We start from the raw sequence: 20,298 nt of genomic DNA, 5'->3' as shown, positions 1-20,298 counted from the left end.
GTGCTTCCCAGTAGGCCATGTCAAAAGTGTCCCTTAATGCTTCTTGTTTGGAAGTTTTGTCAGGTGATGCAGTTGTGTCAGGAGTTGATGTGTCAGTTCCAAAGTGCAATAGATCTCGGTGCAACTTTTCATTTTAATTAATTAACTCCAGTTGTATCTTTCTGCACAAGATTCTGGACATCCTGGATGTTCAGACTGCCCTTTGGAGCCACCTGTACTCCCCATCCGAGCCCACCCACCCTGCAGCAGACAGCCAAGTGCCACAGTCCTCCTAACTCAGTAGGAGCTGAATGGTTTGAGTTTATGCAGCTTTACAGTTGCCCAGCTCTCTGCAACGTTGCTTAGCCCTTCCTCCTCTATGAGTTCCTGGATTTGCTTCCCAGGATGCATGGTACATGCATGGTGCACAGAACTTCTCAGCTGTTGAGGCGTTTTGCATCAGCAGGCACAGAACACCTCTCGGAGAGCGCTAAGGCGCTCACTGGTGCAAGGTGTGGGCTCGAGGGATGTTGGTCAAGGGCTGCAAGTGTCCACCAGCCCTTCAGTGATGCCCTTCCTGCAGCAGCCAGGCAAAGAGGGGTGAGACCCAGGCGATGGCACTGGCATACTCTACATGGCAAAGGCTTTGGAAGAGGCAGGTGCGGGAAGAAGGATCTGACCCGATCAAAGCTCGTCAGCTGAGCAGGACAGTCCCCTGCCCCAGTTCCTCACTGCACGCTCTCCAGTACGAGCAGGTGTAGGTCGCACAGGAGCTAGACATGCCTCTGCTTGGTTATAGAGTTGGTTGGGTGGCCCTGGGCACAGGGTGTGCGTCAGTTGTCATTTTGTGAGCGTTTGTCTCACAAGGCTGCACTAGGACTTTCCTCATTGTGCTAACGCTGGGGCCGACATGAAAAAAACCATCATTTTGCTAATGGACTTGCACTGCAGTTGAGATCAATAAAGAGATCCAGACTCCTGTCCTTAGTCCCTTCCACCCGTGCTGTGTTGCGGGGGTGTGGCAGCGGGTGGCTGTTTTTCAGCTCTGGTTCGCAGAATTGGTTCTCCCAAAGTTCAGTGTCAGGCGAAAATGGAGGTAAAGGATGGAGCCAGGACAGGAATACCTTAAACTGATAGTGATGCCAGGTTTTGGCTATGAGGAGTTACAGTCTTGATGTAGATTTGGGCACAATAGTGGGATTTTGTAGGGGAGCGTAAAAAAGTTGACGCGCGAATGTAGTTTGGGTCCACTGGTGGAATGACTTTCCGTTGATTAAGGAATGCTGTACTGACCCGTTGTTGGAGTTGTGCTTTCTCAGCGAGTGTGCAACTGGTGATTTGCTCGTTGCAGCACTGAACTGAGAAGAGGAAAACCTTGTGTGGAGCTGGACTGGGGATGGGGTTTCAGAGCTGGTAGAACAAAGCTGGGACTGTGGCTCAGCGGATGCACTGGATACGGTGTTTCAGAACTGATGGAGCAGGGCTGGGACTTTCCAGAACTGAGTCAGCAGAAACTCGTGGCTTTTGGCAGACAACGAGAAAGCGAATGTGCAAGACGTGAGAAGAGGAAGACTTAGTGAGGAAGGCAGACCACCGGCGTGACCCCCCAGCCGCCGCGCGCAGGCGCGACAGCGGGAATCTTAAATAACAAACAAGGCAGAGTGTTGTGCCACTCCTCCTGCCACGTACGGGCCTACGTGGAGGGACGAAGGGTGTGCCATAGCGCGCACGGGGGTTCGTGTTGAGACGCATCCATCACCGAAGCCTCTGCAGGGACCCCTGCTACGGGAAGTGCCTGTCAGCCTCCAGCCCGCAGCGCAGCAATATCCAAGGGTCGACCATGGTCATGGCAGCAGGAGTGGTAGTGCTGGTGAGTCTGTAAGGAGGTTTGGGTGAGGGCAGCGTAGAGGAAAACTGCTTGGAGGGTTTCCAGGTGCCCATCCTGGAGCGGGTCCAAAGAAGGGCGACTAAACTGGTCAAGGGGCTGAAAAATAAAACTTATGGGGAGTGGCTGAGGGAGTTGGGGCTGTTTAGCCTGGAGAAGAGGAGGCTGAGGGGAGACCTGATTACAGCCTACAAATACTTGAGAAGGGATGGTGGGGAGGTGGGGGAAGGGCTCTTTACATTAGTGATGGGTGATAGAACAAGAGGAAATGGGCACAAGCTTAGTCAGGGGAGATTCAGGTTGGATGTTAGGAAGTATTTCTTCTCTGAAAGGGTTGTCAGCCACTGGAATAGGCTGCCCAGGGAGGTGGTTGAGTCCCCATCCCTGGATGTGTTTAAGAACAGGGTGGATGAACTACTTAGGGATATGGTTTAATGGGGATTGGGGACGGTTGGACTCGATGGGAACTAGCAGGGACTGTGAGGATGAACCACCGCCCACTGTACTTGAAGAGCAGGTTCGGGAACATCTGAGGAACTTGAAGGTGCACAAGTCCATGGGACCTGATGAGATCCATCTGCGGGTCCTGAAGGAACTGGCGGATGAAGTTGCCAAGCCACTGGCCATTGTATTTGAGAAGTCGTGGCGGTCTGGCGAGGTCCCCGATGACTGGAAGAGAGGGAACATAACCCCCATTTTTAAAAAAGGTAACAAGGAGGACCCGGGCAACTACAGGCCGGTCAGCCTCACCTCTGTGCCTGGCAAGGTCATGGAGCAGATTCTCCTGGGAACCATGCTAAGGCACATGGAGAGCAAGGAGGTGGTGGGTGACAGCCAACATGGCTTCACCAAAGGCAGATCGTGCCTGACCAACTTGGTGGCCTTTTACGATGGGGTGACAGCATCGGTGGACAAGGGTCGACCGACGGATGTCATCTACCTGGACTTGTGCAAAGCTTTTGACACTGTACCGCACGACATTCTTCTCTCCAAACTAGAGAGGCATGGGTTTGATGGATGGACCACTCGGTGGATGAGGAATTGGCTCAATGGCCGTACTCAGAGAGTAGTGGTCAACGACTCGATGTCCAAGTGGAGACCGGTCACGAGTGGTGTCCCTCAGGTGTCTGTGTTGGGCCCGGCCCTCTTCAACATCTTTGTCGGTGACGTGGACAGTGGCATGGAGTGCACCCTCAGCAAGTTCACCCATGACACCAAGCTGTGTGGTGCCGTCGACACGCTGGAAGGGAGGGATGCCATCCAGAGGGACCTCGACAGGCTGGAGAGGTGGGCCCATACCAACCTCATGAAGTTTAACCAGGCCAAGTGCAAGGTCCTACATCTGGGTCGTGGCAATCCCAGGCACAAATACAGACTGGACGGAGAATGGATCGTGAGCAGCCCTGAGGAGAAGGACTTGGGAGTACTGGTGGACGAGAAGCTCAATATGAGCCGGCAATGTGCTCTTGCGGCTCAGAAGGCCAACCGCGTCCTGGGCTGCATCAAGAGGAGCGTGGCCAGCAGGTCGAGGGAGGTGATTCTCCCCCTCTACTCTGCCCTCGTGAGACCTCACTTGGAGTATTGCGTCCAGTTCTGGAGTCCCCAACATAAGAAGGACATGGACCAGTTGGAGAGGGTCCAGAGGAGGGCCACGAAGATGATAAGAGGGCTGGAGCACCTTTCCTATGAGGACAGGCTGAAAGAGTTGGGGCTGTTCAGCCTGGAGAAGAGGAGGCTCCGGGGTGACCTTATAGCGGTCTTCCAGTACCTCAAGGGGGCCTACAGGAAAGATGGGGAGAGGCTGTTCAGGAGGGCCAGTTGTGATAGGACAAGGGGTAATGGTTTTAAAATAGAGGGAGGTAGATTCAGATTGGATATTAGGAAAAAATTTTGTACCATGAGAGTTGTAGAACACTGGAACAGGTTGCCCAGAGAGGTGGTGGATGCTCCATCCCTGGAGACGTTCAAGGCCAGGTTGGACGAGGCCCTGAGCAACCTGATCTAGTTGGAAATATCCCTGTTCCTTGCAGGGGGGTTGGACTAGATGACCTTTGAAGGTCCCTTCCAGCCCTAACCATTCTATGATTCTATGATTCTATGATGATCTCTAAGGTCTTTTCCAACCTAGAAATCTATGAAATCTGTAACACATGTAATCAACATAACCCTGAACTCCTGTGTTCTGTGCTGTGTGGGGGGTGACTGGGACGTACTCACAGCACGAAGCGAGTGCGGAGCCGTGATCCGCGGGTCTGTTCTCCCGCGAGGGAAACAGCCGGAGATGGACGGAGCGATTGAAACGTAAGAGTGAACGAGGTATTTCACTGACTAATAAATAGTGCTGGGATCGAGCTTTACCACACGTGTCTGTCTCCTCGCTGAATCCTCAAACCTACCTAAAACAGATTTCCAAGGCTGTCCAAGGCATTTGTGGTTGCACATTCACTGAAAGGAGAATTGGTTGCCTGACTTCTCTAAGTACTTTTAAACGGCCAGGTGTAAATCTGTCTCCATGAGTCTATCACCAGCTCTCATCTTACTTGCTCTTTTCTGAACTTCATCCGATTTCTCCAGCTCCTTCTGGTTTCTAGAATGACTGAGAACATGCTTTTTAAATACAAGCACAAAGCTAACATGATTACTGAAAACGCACATAAAATTGCAGCAAAATGTTGTAATCCTTTAACAATACTCAGAAGCAGTTTTTTTCAAGTACTCCCAACATTTACCTTTTTCATTCAGATAGTTTTCTATGCTCCTGTCGTTTAACATATGTGCACAATGAGGACCTTTATTTTTAGTGTTGCCCCAGTAATTTCAGAGTTAACCAAAGCTGGTTTCCTCCCCTTGCAGTGCAGACATGCATACATCTGCACACTTTCCTAAAGGGGTTTTCTTTTGATCCCTCCCCCCCATCCACATAAAATTTCCCTCTGAGCCAAGACCCAAAATAACATTTTCCCCAAAGTTATAACATTTGCAAAACAGACAAACAAACAAAATCTCCACAGTCATAGTGGAAATGATTATCGGGACTGTAGCAAGCACTTTGCAACTATAACTGCAGGTACCTACGTACTTTACATCATGATATATGCACTCTGTAGGGAGGTTTGTATACTCCCTGCATATAGCTGTGGGAGTTTATAACTGTAGGGAGGATCATATTTTCATAAGCCACATTAATTTGCACATTGTGAATAGGCAAGGTTCACTTACTTAAAGTAAATCCACCAAAACCACTGCCTGAGAGGAGGCGCTGGGCTTTCACGGGTATTTTCTTTTAATTAGTCGGCAGAGGGATGTGTTCAGTGCTGTTCCACAGATGCTGATCAGCTTTGTTAAATAGTTCAAACCTGCACCACTGTTAGCCAGGAGAGTTGCTATGATGCTTTAGAAGATCCCACAAAGGCAACCGTTGCTAAAGGTAAAATTAGAAGGTCGGAGAAGAAAAATCTCTGCCTGAAATTTTCAGACCCTGGGAAAGAGCAACGCGGTTGTGCTGAGGATGTCGTCATTGATCAGCTGTGTGAGCTGGTCTTGATTCTCAGGAAAACATACCCCGGTTTCTGGACTACAGATTGGATGGAATGGGCAGCCTAATCACCAGGGGAAAACAGAAACTACTCCAGTCCCAGTATGAGACACTTTGATCTCAGGCAACCTGCCAGGTCTGTTGTTGTCCATTAACTCATCTGCACGAGGAGGTAGATGCGGGCCCTGAAGTCGCAAATGCTCTTTTAAGAGGTTGCTGAGAAATCTCCTGCCCACATTTGTCTGCTTCCATCTTCCCTACTAATTTGCCGTAAAGGGAACGAGCAGAGTCCGGGATGCTTCGTTGCCCCCTCGCTCCGCTCTGTGCAGGACGCGGCGGTTCTCGCTGCTCCTCCATAAGGAACTTGGAGTTTGGCTACTTGGGCACAGACCTGAAGCCCGAGCCGTGGACGTTGCGGAAGGGATGCATCGCACCAAGCGCCAGCTAAATCATGTTTGGGTTCTTGTCGGAATGTCACAGAGTACCCTGTCATTTTGGTTTAGCAACTTGTCCTTCCAAATGCGCAGTTCGCCTTATGGCATGCCAGCAGTAAAAATGTCACTTACAATAATTACTTTTTGGTGAAAATGCTTGCTGACTTCCTACCTTCAAGCTGTTTTTTACACAGTGGGGAGATAATAAGAAATGACTTTATCCTGACTGCTCAAATGAACACTAAATGGAATTTAGGTTATTACTGCAGATAGAGGACTGTGTATTGAAATTTAAATAGTGGATCAGATAAACTACAGAGATTTGTCTCTGAAAATTATAGTGGATCTGCTTTTTCAATCCATTTCACTCTGAAAGTGAAGGCAGCTGTTGTCTGCCTGCTGTCTTCAGAATATAATATTTTTCATAATCCTTTTAGTGGCCCCTGACTACCTTCTGTGTTTCGCATGGTCTTCCTCAACTTCTCCATGTTCTGTACCTCCTTCCCCGTGAGTCCTTTTGCAGCTTATTAGCTGAGCTGGTGTTAGCAGCAAAGGTTGAGCAGTTTGTTCTCCCAGCGGTTCCTGACCTGCAAAAGTGCGGAGTGCTCGTTGCAGGCAGGCGAGTGTGCTGGGAGGAGAGGCTCGGTGCGGTCATCTTCTGTTTGATGCGTGCGAATTCAGATGCTCTTCCTCAAATCTTTGCTCTGAACTGTTTGTTTCCAAGTGGATGCAAAGTCAACGTGCTGCCGTGGCTGGATTTGTTGGGGCAAGGTCTGAGCAAAAGTGCCAAACCTGCAGCGCTCAAAACATGTACAAGAAATTCCACTGGAGGAACCTGCCCGTGCTGGCAGACAGCAGCGTGATGCCTCTGGGACTGGTGAAACTGTATCCATGTCTCAACACTGCTCCATCATCCAGATACCGCTGCTGAGGGGGACACATCCGGGACGGGTGGCAGGTCACGTAGACATCTGTGCTGTTCTGGGGACGTTGTAGCCGGCGTCACCTGCAAGTCTTTGCCTCTAAGGTGTCCTGAGCTTCGGAAGGAGGATCCGGCTGAAATGTGTGGTGGACCTGAGCTGTGCGGCTGCTTTTGTATGGAGGGCTGTGTTAGGTTACTTCCTGTGGTCAGAAGAGTTCCTGTACCATAAAATAGTCCTTCTTGACCAGTGCCCTGGCGTTTTTCAGAATACAATTCAATGTCTCTGACTGCTGAGTTCATGCAGCTGAGTGAACGATCGTGAGGAGTGCTGCAGGAGGGGAGCCCGGTGCAGCCTGTGGTTCATTACACCCTGCAGGGATTTGTCATGTTACGATGACAGAACATGGTCAGACCTCATAGAGGAATGTGTCAGGCTGATACTGTGTTGGGGGAAGTGTTTTCAGGTAATCTGCAGGCCACCAGTGGGATAATCATAGGCCAAAATGTTCTACAACCAGTGTTCAAGCAATTCAGGACCCAGGATCCAGTATTGAGGACCTGACCCCAGCATGAGGGTGGCAAATTGTGTAGCTCAAGAAGAATAAGAGAATCTAACGTCAAGCTCAGGAAGACAGCCATAACCAACGAACTGAGAATGGAACTATGCTTTAAGACTTTCTCACCTTTTCCAAAACAGTCATGATAGATGCTATGGGAAAGGTGTCGAGGGTGGATGGGACCAAAGCATGACTTGGCTTCATCCATTAGGCTAAGGAATGCAAGACCACAAAAGGTTTTCTGTGTTCATATAATTAAGGCAAGGTCAATTTTTTACGGTTCTCAACCAGTCATGTAAAATACTGAGACAGGCTCTAGTCCTATATGCTACATGGTTTGCAAAGTTTGTTTAGTTTCTTAACTGGTAATTACTAAAAGGCGGGGAGGGGAATGGACAAGCTGTGTTGATGGTTTGGGGTTTTGTTGCAGTAAGATGGCCATTCAAGAAGCAATTTTATATTGGGGAAAATAGTATTTTAAAGGAAAACAGAAGGTATTTGTATAATGCTGACATTGTTTCCATTCATTTATGTATCTTCATTTTAGATTATGCATCCCTCTCTAGTATTGTCGTAGAAAAAAACAAAACTGAAGAACTTCCTGACTTAAGGCTAAGGACCATGTGTTCTGCCAGGAGCGATGTGTTCCAAGTACGGCCCCCTGGCATTCACAAACGGCATTAGATGTATTTGTCTTTATGAAGACGTGTTTACCTTCAAAGACTCGAATGCTCACCTTCACTGTGTGGTCATAGCTCGCTCTCAGTTGTTTCCATCAACTGTGAAACAACCAGTGTTGGTGTTTCAGTAGTCTTCATGTTTTAGCTATGAGTGGAGGCCAACTGCACTTGTCAAATGTTTCAGATTGCTGGCCCATTTATGCAGACGCCACTTGATAGTACTTGAGTTGCATTTGATTTTTATTTTCTGTGCTGCATATTTGAACGTGCTTTTAAAAATTGGGTGGAAGTGCCTAACTTCCCTATACCCCAAACATGTGTTCTGAATGAATAGTATAAAATGGCACGGTAGAGCCTTTGCCCTTTCACAAATCAGTTATACTTGCAGCTTTAGAAGATTTGGATCACTGATTTTATTTACATGTGTTTATGGTTGTCGTGGTTTAAGACCAGCTGAAAATAAGCACTGCGCAGCCACTTGCTCGCTCTCCCCCCACAATAGGTTGGGGAGGAGAATCCAGAAAAACCTCATAGGTTGAGATAAAGACAGTTGAATGGAGAGGGGGAATAAATAAATAATAATAACAATTTTAATAAAAGATTATACAAAAACAAGCGATGCACAACACAGTTGCTCACCACCCACTGACTGATGCCCAGCCCGTTCCTGAGCAGCGATTGGGCTGGCCCTGGCCAGCTCCCCCAGTTTGCATACTGAGCAGGACATCGTGTGGTATGGAATATCCCTGTGGTCAGTTTGGGCCAGCTGTCCTGGCCGTGCTTCCTCCCAGCTTCTTGTGCACCTGGTAGAGCACGAGAAGCTGAAGGTCCTTGACTGCTTAGCAACAACTAAAACCATCAGTGTAGTACCAGTATTGTTCTCATGCTAAATCCGAAAACCTAGCACCGTGCCAGCTGGGAAGAAAATGAGCTCTATCCCAGCTGAAACCAGGACAACGGTGTATTTGAATCTTTAATGATGTTTGTCAACAGTTTCCTGATCATTTAAAATTGCCATGTTAAACTGTTGTGTCTTCATCACGTGCTCAGGACCTGGTGGCCACCATCTTTCCTCCAGGCTATTGTGGGGAGATCCTGTTTGTTGGAGATCTTTCTCCCATCCTCTACAAAGCGCAGGGCATGGCTCGCTTCTCTGGCTACCTGAAACTTCAAAAGTTCCCAGGTGCCACAGTGACCTCATCATTGGTGATGCTCGTGATCTCTCCAGCTCTTTACTTCTAGCACCTTATTTTTGAAGCTTTTGGGCTTTTGCTTCAGTTAAAACTGAATACAGACTGTTGGAAAGCAAATTGCAACAACCCTTTTGGTATAGCAAAGTTTATCTGGAATTTATTAAAGTAACTTCATCAATAAACGGTGGCCATGGGGTTTGCAGGTTGTGCAAGATGGGACACCCCCAGCCTACCATAATTAGAAGCAGTTTTACGCTTATATTGACAAAATGATCTCTTCCTCACTAAAAACAACCGTGAATGTTTGGTGAACATCCCTTATGCACTCATAAGAAATTGAATCACTATTAAGTTGGCGCTATTTTTCAATGAAGTCTGGGATTAAAAAAGCAGAATGCATTTTAAAGAAATAAGCTTTCGGTGTATGATTTTCATTGGAAGTGTTCAATTGCCACTTTTGAAATCATAATATGTATTTTTCAGATGTCCTGAATTTGTTTCTTTGTCCTGTGAGGAACTTGAGATAAATGAATGCAGACAAATTATTTCATAAAACACGTGAAATGGCTGTGGATTGACAGTTAAATCTGTAACAGCGAACACGTTCAATTTTCCCCTTTGTTCTGTCAGCAGTCGCTTGTACTCTAAATGTCTATTTAATTTTTTAAGTAGATTAACAGGAAATGTTTGCGTTATTTGATTATTGAATTGACTTTTCCAAATAATGGATCTTTTCCTCAAATATTAATGTGATCTCGAAAATGTTTTTCCATAAGGGAAAAATGCTAAAAATGAACAGGGAACATATTTTGAGTTATTTGTAGTGTGTGTGCCTAATGCCTCATCTGCAATCGCTATACACTTGCCTTTCGTTGGGAGGGGAAAAAGCAGTTTGTCATCTGTACTGCCTTCCAAAATTAGATTCAGATAATCCTACCTTTCTGAGTAAATAAGCAGCAGATTGGTCTTAAAAATGAAATTCAAGTAAGCTCTTGCTATGTGCTATAAAAAATAAATAAGCTAATATGTGAGCAGCGGAGAGCGCGTCAGTGATAGATGAGGATGTGGATTACCTTTGGGGTGTGCATCATTAGGCTGGGCAGGGAAGGGAAGGGAGAACGAAGCATTAGGAGGTGCTTTTGTGGAGTCCTGTGTGGCCGAGGGTTTTCGGTTTGGATTTTTTCCTGCGCTCCGTGTGCGCGTGTGGTTTGCAGCGCACGGATGAGGAATTGTATAGGAAATTTGCAGCTGCTCTAGTTACTCAGTAAGATTTGTATAAGCTGGCACAAGGGACAAAATTAGAGAGAACTTGAACGAGTGCCGTGCAGTTTATTAGCCAGGCAGCCATAATTTTGACCTTGCTGTGGGTTAAAGGACACAGACCTGAGAAGAAATCTGTTTATCATGTAGGGAATTCGCGCCATCCCTGACAGTGTACAGTGAACAAGATGGATGATCTGCCAAATTGGTCCCTCGCATGGGTGAATCAGGGCAAATTTACAGTACAATTCCTTTGCTGCTCCTGATACAAAAATAACATTTGCCGGGTTTTATATTCGGTTGTATGATGACCCAGGGTGAACGGAGAAAAGAAACAAGATTTGTAGGATCCATAGTGCCTGAAGGATTTATATGCACCTTGCTTTCCGTTTATGCCGGCCTCGTTTGCATCTCATAAAGCACTAAGGAAAAAGTCCCATTGCTTGGGTTGAGGGAGCAACTTTATGGGAATGTGTCGGGGAATCTCTCAGAAATGCAGCATCGTGAAAGCCTCTGTTACCTGGAACGAGACAGTTATACCGTGCGCCCTGCTTTGTTTGAACCCTGCTTTTATTTACGTAGCATTTCCCTTTCGGATAATGTTTCCGTGCTACACGAGCTGCATGTTCTGTAGTGATTTGTCAGTATTCTGGGTAACAAACAAACCAACTTGAAAGACAGTGAATTTTGCTGTTGGCCATGGCCGTGGTAGTGATGGCCGCTGGTGCTGCAGGGGGAACCGCTCTCGTAGGAGAGTTGCAGTGCCCAGGAAAAGGCAGTTCTGTTCCAGGGACCGAGTTTGTGATGCAGACTGACCTCATCCTTGTACGATGGAGAGCGTTGCATGCCGCCTCCACAGATCTTGAGACAAATCCGCTGGTGTTTGAATTTGAGATACATACAATTAGTCGTGTCAAGTAAGGAGATGCGAGAGAGCAAGGAGGAGGAGGCAGTCCCTCAAAACGGGAAGGAGCTGTGAATGCAGAAATCGAATGTGCTCTTTATCTTTTGAAGGGAATTGTTTTCCTAAACCACATTGTCTACGTGGTGTTGCCTTAAAAAATGTTTAGACTGTACCCTTAGATGTCTGGATTTTCTGCGTAAGCTCAGTTGTTAACATTCCATTAGAGATAAATGTGAATTTGTAAGAGGAAAACAACATTTTTTACAGAACCTATTGTTGTTCGCAAATTAACGGATTCAGCAAGCTTTCTTTTAAATAAAGTGTCACAATAACAGATTTGGATGTCTCCTGATCCACTAGCTATCTTTATGTTGGATTCTCAAGCACGTTAATTAATGCAACATAATTACAAACTGTATTTTAATCTTGTTAAGTTATTTCTGGGCAAAGAGAAGTGCAAAAATGTGATGCGAGTGATAAGAAACAATACAAAATCCGTAACACTCTCAAGATACAAAGTTGTATCAGTTGTAGAAAATCCCTCATTGACACTACAACACAGTGGCTCCGTTAGTTTCTTACAAGTCACAGAAGGAGGCTTAAACCAGCCTATGGTGGTAGATATAAGAGCATCCTTATACAAAAATGTTGTGGAAAGCAAAACTATGAGATTTCCTGACCAAGGAAATTTCTTGCAAGCTTAGACTATTGCACTTCGTTTTTTCCTGACTTTTATTTGTATTTATACATCTTATCTGTATAAGAAAGCAAGAGATGACTCAAGATAAAATTAGAATATAATTCAGGTTTTAAAAATAGGCTTTTTAGTAACCAAGACATAACAAGTAGCATTTCGCATGCTTAGGCATTTCTTTAAGTAGGTAGAATATAAATGAGAAGGAAAGTTAAATATCCTGCAATCAAAACATTACAATTATGCTAAAGTGGGAACTCTTTTTAATTACAGAAAGCACTCCAAAGACTTCTGCCAGTTGCAGTCCTGCTCCTGAATCTCCTATGAGTTCCAGTGAATCAGTGAAAAGCCTGACTGAATTGGTACAGCAGCCCTGTCCCGCTATAGAGACAAGTAAGGATGGCAAATCGCAAGAATCTAGCGAGCCACCTGCTTCAGAATCCCAGTCTACAACACCTTTGCCGCTGTCGGGCCACTCAGCACTCAGCATTCAAGAACTGGTTGCCATGTCCCCTGAGCTGGATACGTATGGCATTACGAAGAGGGTCAAAGAAGTGCTAACGGACAACAATCTTGGTAAATCACTTTATTCTCATTTCTCGACTGAAATAAAATGAAAGTGTTCATGCTTTTATTTTTAAGCTACGTTTCAGGAGACTTTTACAAGAATACTTGATTTTGATTCTGGCCTAAGCTTTAATCTGTTAAAAAAAGATAATATTTTTTTTAAACCAGTAGGAAAATCCTTTCAAATGGTCACACTCTACTTAAAATGTCATCATACCCTTGCTTTTCTTAAGCTCTGCTCTGGGCTCACCAGCCCTATACTGCTCCCACCTCCCTAACTACAGTCCAGCAGGCTGTCCAGAAGACCAAAACCCCAAAGCCTGTGAGATCTCCCCTTGAGAAACGCTCTTTTCCCCATGCTTCTGGATTCAAGGCCCAACATTTAGACACAGGTGAAGGAGAGGAGTCCAGCATGACTGGAAAGGGAGGTGCATCACAAGCAGAAGCGTGGCGTACCTGTAGAGCTAGGAGGGTAAAGTCAGACTCAGTTGAGGTTTAGATGAACCTGTAGCTAAATGTATGGGGCCATTCAGGTATTTTGCTTAGAGATGTGCAAAGCTAAGGCTGCTTTTGCTTACAGATGAGTTTTTGGGTGTTGAACTAAGCGTAATGTTGATATGGCTATGTATTTGGAATAGTCAAAGGGAGTCTGATTGAGTATGGGAAATCCACGCTTAATGCTGCCGCCGTGCCTCTAAATCACTAGTTCTTCAGATGTGTTTAACACTGGCTTCCCTCACGTGCCGTTGGGAACCTTTGGAGTCCTTTGCCGTCTCTCGCGGGGAGGCAGTAAGGCTGCCCCAGCGCTACCTGCACGTGCCTCTGGGGCTCGGCATGGCGTTCGTCTCGCCTGCGGGTAGATGGTTGAAATCCATCTCTGGGGTGGTTGAGGTCAATCGCTCTCCAGAAGTCCCAGTTCCTCTTCTTTCACTACAGATGGGACCAAAAAGACAAGTTTAGATTTAGACTGCTGGTGATACTTACGTGATAAGAATTCCACCATCTGAACATTACGACTGTATAAGTAAAAACTCCTTTGTTTTAGTATTTAAGGAAGCCTTTTTTTGGCTAGACACCGAGTAACAGGGGTTATTATCTTAGAATTATTTTTTTTTAAAGGGGAAAACTACTGGGGTGGGGGAGGTTGCAAGTTCTCATTTAACATGATTCGGGGAAAAAAGAAAATGGCCCTGATCTTGGATGTACCTTGCATGAGAGTGTGTTCCACTGAACCCAGCAGAATTGCTTGCTCATGCACTTTGGCATGGGCAGATTGTGGTTGCTTGTTCAGTGGACATCATGTTGAGAAAGAGCCACAAGTCACGGTAAGGGTTTGCAGGTTCAGGCCCCTAGTTTTTGGGCAAAATGCTGTTGAGTGCTGTACCTGCTCTGGTGTTCCAGACAGGTTTGAAAAAATTATTTTTGTTTACATTTGCTTTGATGCCATTTTTACTTAGTCTTTTTTATTTCCATGGTTTTTGTTTTCCTACAGTGTGGCTGACAAGCCTAAAAAGCAGCAGAAGAGCCAGGAAATGTGCCCCAAACTCTGCATTAGGTGTGGAACCAGTTTCAATGTCTCCTTTTGCGCCCTCAGTGTGCTAGTGCACCAGGCTGACTCGGTGCACAGGTTTCTCCATCTTGGGCCACGGGGCCTTGTGAACCTGTCTTAGGCAACTGGTGGTGGCTCAGTTGTTCCAATGTCATCAGCCAGTAAAGACCATGGTTGTGCAGAACCATTTGAGATGTGTTTGGCGGGTCTCTCCTCCCTTGCCTTTTAGCATTCATCCAACAGCCACCGTTTTAGCAAACGGTGCCGGCAGCGTTAACTGAGATGTTGCTGGCGTTCCTAGTCCCAAATGTCGTAGTATTGTCAGTGATTCCCTGTTGGGCAACATGTAACTTAGCGAGGGAAGCAAGTGCAGTGAGCTACTGAAGGATGGCAGTGGTGGGGATTTTGCAGAAGGGGCCAGGACTGACCATGAAACCAGCATAATTTACAGAAAGTTTTGTCCATGAGAAGCTACATCAGCGGGAAGAGGCATGAAAGATATTAGGGAAAAAGATGGGGAGAATTAGTAGGGGTTTTAGGAAACCTGTGCTTAAAAATACTGCAGTTATTAATAGTGCTGTGATGAAGATGGAGTGTGATACAGTTGCTACCTCCTGAGAATGATTTCCAACACGTTCCCCATTAGCTCGGGAGTCTTTCAGGTGCTTTATCCTGTCCTGCCGTATCCTGGGATAAGATAAATGACACAGACATCTTTAGCTTTGTTCTTAACACCTAGAGGACATGATGTTACCTCCTTCCACGTTTGCATTTTTAATTTTTAGGCTGTAGTTTGAAGTTCATTTCCTCCAGCAGCATTGCCAGTACCTGCTCTGGGCTGCTTGTTCCTGACCCTTTCTCAAATTCGTGCAGCTATTCCTGTTCGTGTGGCCACACAATACACTGAGCCACTTGGCCCGAGTCAAGAGAGGTCATTTTATTCTTGGCAGGTTAGTTTGACTCGGGTCAGTCCCTGCTCCGATTCACGGTGGCAGTGGCAGTGGCAGTGGCGGTGGCAGTGGCAGTGGCAGTGGCGGTGGCAGTGGCAGTGGCAGTGGCGGTGGCGGTGGCGGTGGCGGTGGCGGTGGCAGTGGCGGTGGCGGTGGCAGTGGCAGTGGCAGTGGCGGTGGCAGTGGCAGTGGCAGTGGCGGTGGCGGTGGCGGTGGCGGTGGCGGTGGCGGTGGCAGTGGCGGTGGCGGTGGCAGTGGCGGTGGCGGTGGCGGTGGCGGTGGCAGTGGCCGCACTGGCACTGCGCAGCGGCTGCCGGCGCTCTCGCAGCCGCTGGAAGAAGCGCTCATGGCGTTGGAGCCGAGGCACAGCCCGGGGTGGGAAACGGGGGGGAGCGTTAAGGGACAGTTATTTACGAAGGCAAATTAAATGATTTTTCAAGTGGCTGTCGCCTCTTTCTAGTAGCTGACAGGTTTAAAGGTAAATGGGTGAAGCCTTCCTGCTGGCTTTAAATGCAAAGACAAACAGGGAATAGGGTGACTCTGCAATACGCATGATCAAAAATTGGCCCTGAATTGCTTCTTTTGTCTAATTTTCCTGATATTGAGGGTAGTGGAAAATTACTTATTACTTAGGAACTTAAGTGAATTCCGAATGTGGGTTTCTATTCAGTCTGTAAGAACCATTTTCAGGGTTAGTTTTAGAGCTTATTAGCAGACTGTGTCACTTTAGCCCTGTCCTCCTTTCCCCTTTCTGCCTTTTCTTGTCCCGGCTGCTTCCTGCAAAAGCTTTGCAGACCCACCTGCCCCATGCGAGGGCATTCCGCGGCTTCTAACTGGTCCCACATTCCCTCCTCTCCCCATACAGGTGAAAAAAATGACCAGGTCAAAGGTTTTGGGGGTGTTTTTTAAAGAGGGAGGAGGAGATTAATGGAATTAAGCACACCGGCGGGGTTTGTGGAGCAGACATTTTCCACAACCTGTTTGTGACAGGACCAGATGAGGCTGTGAAGGCAAGAGCTGACGGTGCTTTCACAAGTGCGGGCATGTCCTGCAGAGCTGTAGGAGCACAAGCCCCCACACATCTGCATTGTCCCTTAGGGATCAGTTTGTTGCCACTGGCTAAGACTGCTGGCATTGCTAGGGAATGAAGGAAATGATTCTGCTTTGCGTTGGTGAGGGCATTCAAAAGCTATGGATCAGACATGAGACCCTGAGGCCTAAACTTGGTTGGTATGGAGAGATCTTTGGGTTACCTTGAAAATCCATGGTAGCTTCGCTTCCATCAGACATCACCAGCGATGACTCAGATGACTTCAGGCTCTGTCTTGTAACAAAAGCTGTTGCATATCAAGGCAGTTTAGCTTAGGAAGAACACTGAAGTGAAGGGTTTTAGGAAACCAGCTGTATGGTTGGGTTTGAGCTGCACAGGCATTTTCTGCAGTTCTTGCTAAGTTAGATCTTAACCGTGTAAAACTGGTGTTCCTAATGCACACACAAATGCTCTATGTTGAAAAGCACGTGCAGTTTTTACCCTGCTAAACGATAGCATTTAAAAAGAACTAAAATTAAGCATTCTTAACTAGAAGTACTGCAGAGGCTGTAAAAAACTGGAAAGGCTGTTCTATTATTCCAGTACCTCAAGGGGGCCTACAGGAAAGATGGGGAGAGGCTGTTCAGGAGGGCCAGTTGTGATAGGACAAGGGGTAATGGTTTTAAAATAGAGGGAGGTAGATTCAGGTTGGATATTAGGAAAAGATTTTTTACCATGAGAGTTGTAGAACACTGGAACAGGTTGCCCAGAGAGGTGGTGGATGCTCCATCCCTGGAGACGTTCAAGGCCAGGTTGGATGAGGCCCTGAGCAACCTGATCTAGTTGGAGATATCCCTGTTCCTTGCAGGGGGGTTGGACTAGATGGCCTTTGAAGATCCCTTCCAGCCCTAACCATTCTATGATTCTATGATTCTATGATTATCTGCAGTTGGTAAAACACAGTTAGGACACCACAAATAGTACGACACCGAAAATACGCACACGTGTCTTTGAGGACGTTTGTATGGCCGTTGCTGAGCGGGGAGTTGCATTGGTCTTGGATCATTGATTGCTTGAAATGTTTGGATTGCCCTGTTAGAACAAAGTTGTTGCACTACTCTCCTGCTTAAGAGCTAAGTAGCCCCATTGCTCTCACTAGTTGCCTGCTTAGCTAAAAGTCCAGTTTACTTTCAATCTCATTGATTTTGGTTTTCATACACAGTTTCACTGTAAGATGCCAGCCCCCAAAGGTGTTGAGCTCCCCTCTCTGCCGCAGTCAGACCCCAAGGATTAAACTAAAGCTCAATATTTACACTGTTAGAGGTGGGGGGGAAGCTTTTATTCTTCTAAATGTTTCTTTTGGGCTTTCAAGTAATTCTGAAATAAGAATAATTGACGAATGATCTTGTAGATGTGTTCTGTGTTTTTAGTTAGCCTCATCTCTTAGCTGAATGTATTCATGCAATTTTCAATTTCGTATTAGGTCAGCGTTTGTTCGGGGAGACAATCCTAGGGCTAACACAAGGCTCTGTCTCAGACCTGCTGGCTCGCCCGAAGCCCTGGCACAAGCTGAGTTTGAAGGGACGGGAACCCTTCGTCCGCATGCAGCTGTGGCTGAACGATCCCAACAACGTGGAGAAGCTGATGGATATGAAACGAATGGAGAAAAAAGGTAACTTGGAGCAGGCTGCTGACTCATGTTTTCCTTTATTTCAAAGATGACCGTGTCTTTTATAATTCTCCATAAATAGCATAGAGGCAGCGTTGATCCAGCATTGTGAAGGTTATGCAAAAGGACTTCATGGCAGCTTTTTCATAGCTTTATTTGATGCTAGCTCAAGCAGATACATCTCAAAAAAAACCCTCCCTAAACAAAAAAACAACCCCAAACCCTGAATATTCACCAGCTGTCACGAAATCATTGCTATATTCTCCTATAGATTAATTACTGAGGCCCTGGTGTATCACTGATAACTTGCCTTATCAAATGAGAAATGTGAGTTTGGGAGCTGGCTTTGGGTTATTAGTTAATAGTGCTGCAGCTGGTCACAGATGTTGGGCTGGAAGAACTGTGCATTGATTCCTGAGAGAGCTTCTTTCCAGTCCTGCATTGATGGTCACTAGGAGGAAAGAAAAATGCAGTCTTTATAAAAGGGTATTTGAGAGTAAATAAATTTGTGGCCTTTATAGGGATGGAGGAAGGTTATTGTATTAATATATGCTCGCATAAAACGGCTGCGTCATGAGTATGTACCTGTGAGAGATCTAAGTTGGTAGTATCTTAGTAGAGAGTATATCCTGAAAATTTATCCTACTCTCTATATTTTAAATTCATTATTAAAGAACAGTGGTTATTCAGAGCCCTGTTTTTAGTATGTCCCTGTGATTTTACAAGGGAGGCTCTTAGGCTGCCATTATCAGCAGTTAACTAATTAATGATATATACATCTCTCGAGCTATCCCTTAATGATATTAGTACAGACAGCATTAATCGTGTGCACTGAAAGCACTGCTGCTGACTGATGGCCTGAAAGCATTAACACATTTGATCAAGAACTTTGTGATTATAGTAAAAATTGCGGTGAAGGAGCTTCTGGGAAAATTCTAGTCTTGCATGCTTTTAAGAAGAAATTCAAATCCTTGTCATAGTAACCAGCATAATATAATGCGGTGCAGTATCTTATCACAAATTGTGTATGATCTTCCATGGGGAGTAAAATCCACTTGGGTTTCCCACTTACAGCTGTAAACCAAAGGGAGCCACGATGGTTTTGCTGTATTAGAAATATGGCAGAAATAAAATTGTCAACTAGCTGGATTTTTATAGCCTCAAAGAGAATATCGCCCATAATGCAGGAAAATAAAATAAAAATAATTTAAAAGTAGTAGTGACAATATCCTTTCAAAACTATTTTCTAAACTGGATTCTTATCAAATACTGTGCAATACATATGCTCTGTAGATGGCACCTGAATAGAGATAAGGCTGTAAATCATTCGAGCCTGCACTGAGCTCCCGAACTGCGTAAGTGCTGTCCTCACAGCAGAGCACTCTAAAGTGAATTCCGCTCTGTATTTTCTGCAAAACCTTTCATGCAGGTCAGGATCCTGTGATTTAACCTTTCAAATTGCTCTAGAGCCACATTAAGAATTTAACTTTCCCTTCAGCTAATGTCAGTTAAGGAACAGTGTAACCGTATCAGCTACCAGCGAAACATTATTATCAATTATTTCTCTGCCACATTTTATTAAGGGAGTAAATTAATAATTATGATAAAGGTGAGCTGCGTATATCTTTTTTTCCTCTTCTACCAGTCTGAAGTTTGCGCTATAAATGTCCATTTTAAGAGGGTCTGAAAATTTGCAAGGTACATTAACTCCCCTCTTTGGAGGACGCCGGGGGCTCACGCTCACTAGACTGAGACGCTCTCAGCACCTTTCCTTCTCCTCTTCCTCAGCACCTCCCGGCGTGTGCTGCCGGTAACGTCACGCTCCTCGCTGAACAGTACCGGAGCCTGCTGTCAGGAGAAAATTTAATTCCCTTTATTTCCCCATTATTTCGCTTTTTAATAATCTTGTTCAATACCGCATAAGATAAAAATCATATTACGAGGGGCTCTGTTTTGCCTCAGTGGGCAGCCGCTGCCTCTGCAGCCGTGGCGGCTGCGGCTGCGCACGGCCTGGGGGGGAGGCGTCCCGGGGGGGCACGACGATGCTGGGTTGGCAACAGCACGGGGAAAAAGGTAGGAAGACCCCGGGGCTGGAGCTGTCCTTGGCAAGTTGGTCTCAGACCCAGATCCAAACCTTCACCCAAATTGCATTTGTTTGTTTTTTTTTCCATTGGCCTCCTGAGAAGTGGAGACAATCGCAAACAAAAATCCAGCTTCTCCAAAAATCAAGTGTGTTTGCGACTTGGATTCCGGTTTGAACCTTACTGTCACAGTAAATGTGCTGAATGATGTCCTTATGTTGTCTACACGCAGCACATATGTTTAAAATAAGAATTAAAAAGGAAAATATTTTATAAACGTCATCTAAAGTTTCCGGAGAGCAACTATTAAAGCCAAAAACTCAGGTGGTAGCTCAGCACATGGCAAAGTGCCAGGATTGTGCCTTTGGCCCAATGGAAGTTTGTTCTGATAATATATTATCCTCTAGAA

At 46.0% G+C, this 20,298-nt stretch overlaps 1 protein-coding gene across 7 annotated transcripts in view; it reads left to right on the top strand.

Moving 5' to 3' along the window:
• The window catches only part of CUX1 (cut like homeobox 1), a 358,862-nt gene that overhangs the window by 299,220 nt on the left and 39,344 nt on the right, over positions 1–20,298 (top strand). Inside the window, exons 21-23 of one of the 7 annotated variants that reach the window (XM_086624369.1) lie at positions 12,317–12,619; positions 14,103–14,165; positions 17,623–17,811. The exons of 5 other annotated variants lie outside the window; for them this stretch is intronic. In XM_086624369.1, the coding sequence (XP_086480495.1) occupies positions 12,317–12,619; positions 14,103–14,165; positions 17,623–17,811 (555 nt within the window). The remainder of the gene's footprint in view (positions 1–12,316; positions 12,620–14,102; positions 14,166–17,622; positions 17,812–20,298) is intronic. One more of the 7 variants, XM_086624370.1, reaches the window with a different exon arrangement.

The sequence above is a fragment of the Tauraco erythrolophus genome, chromosome 21, assembly GCF_009769465.1.
Source record: "Tauraco erythrolophus isolate bTauEry1 chromosome 21, bTauEry1.pri, whole genome shotgun sequence".
Taxonomy (NCBI): Eukaryota; Metazoa; Chordata; class Aves; order Musophagiformes; family Musophagidae; genus Tauraco; species Tauraco erythrolophus.
Note: the sequence above shows the minus strand (reverse complement) of the source record. Positions and strands in the feature narration are given on the sequence as shown.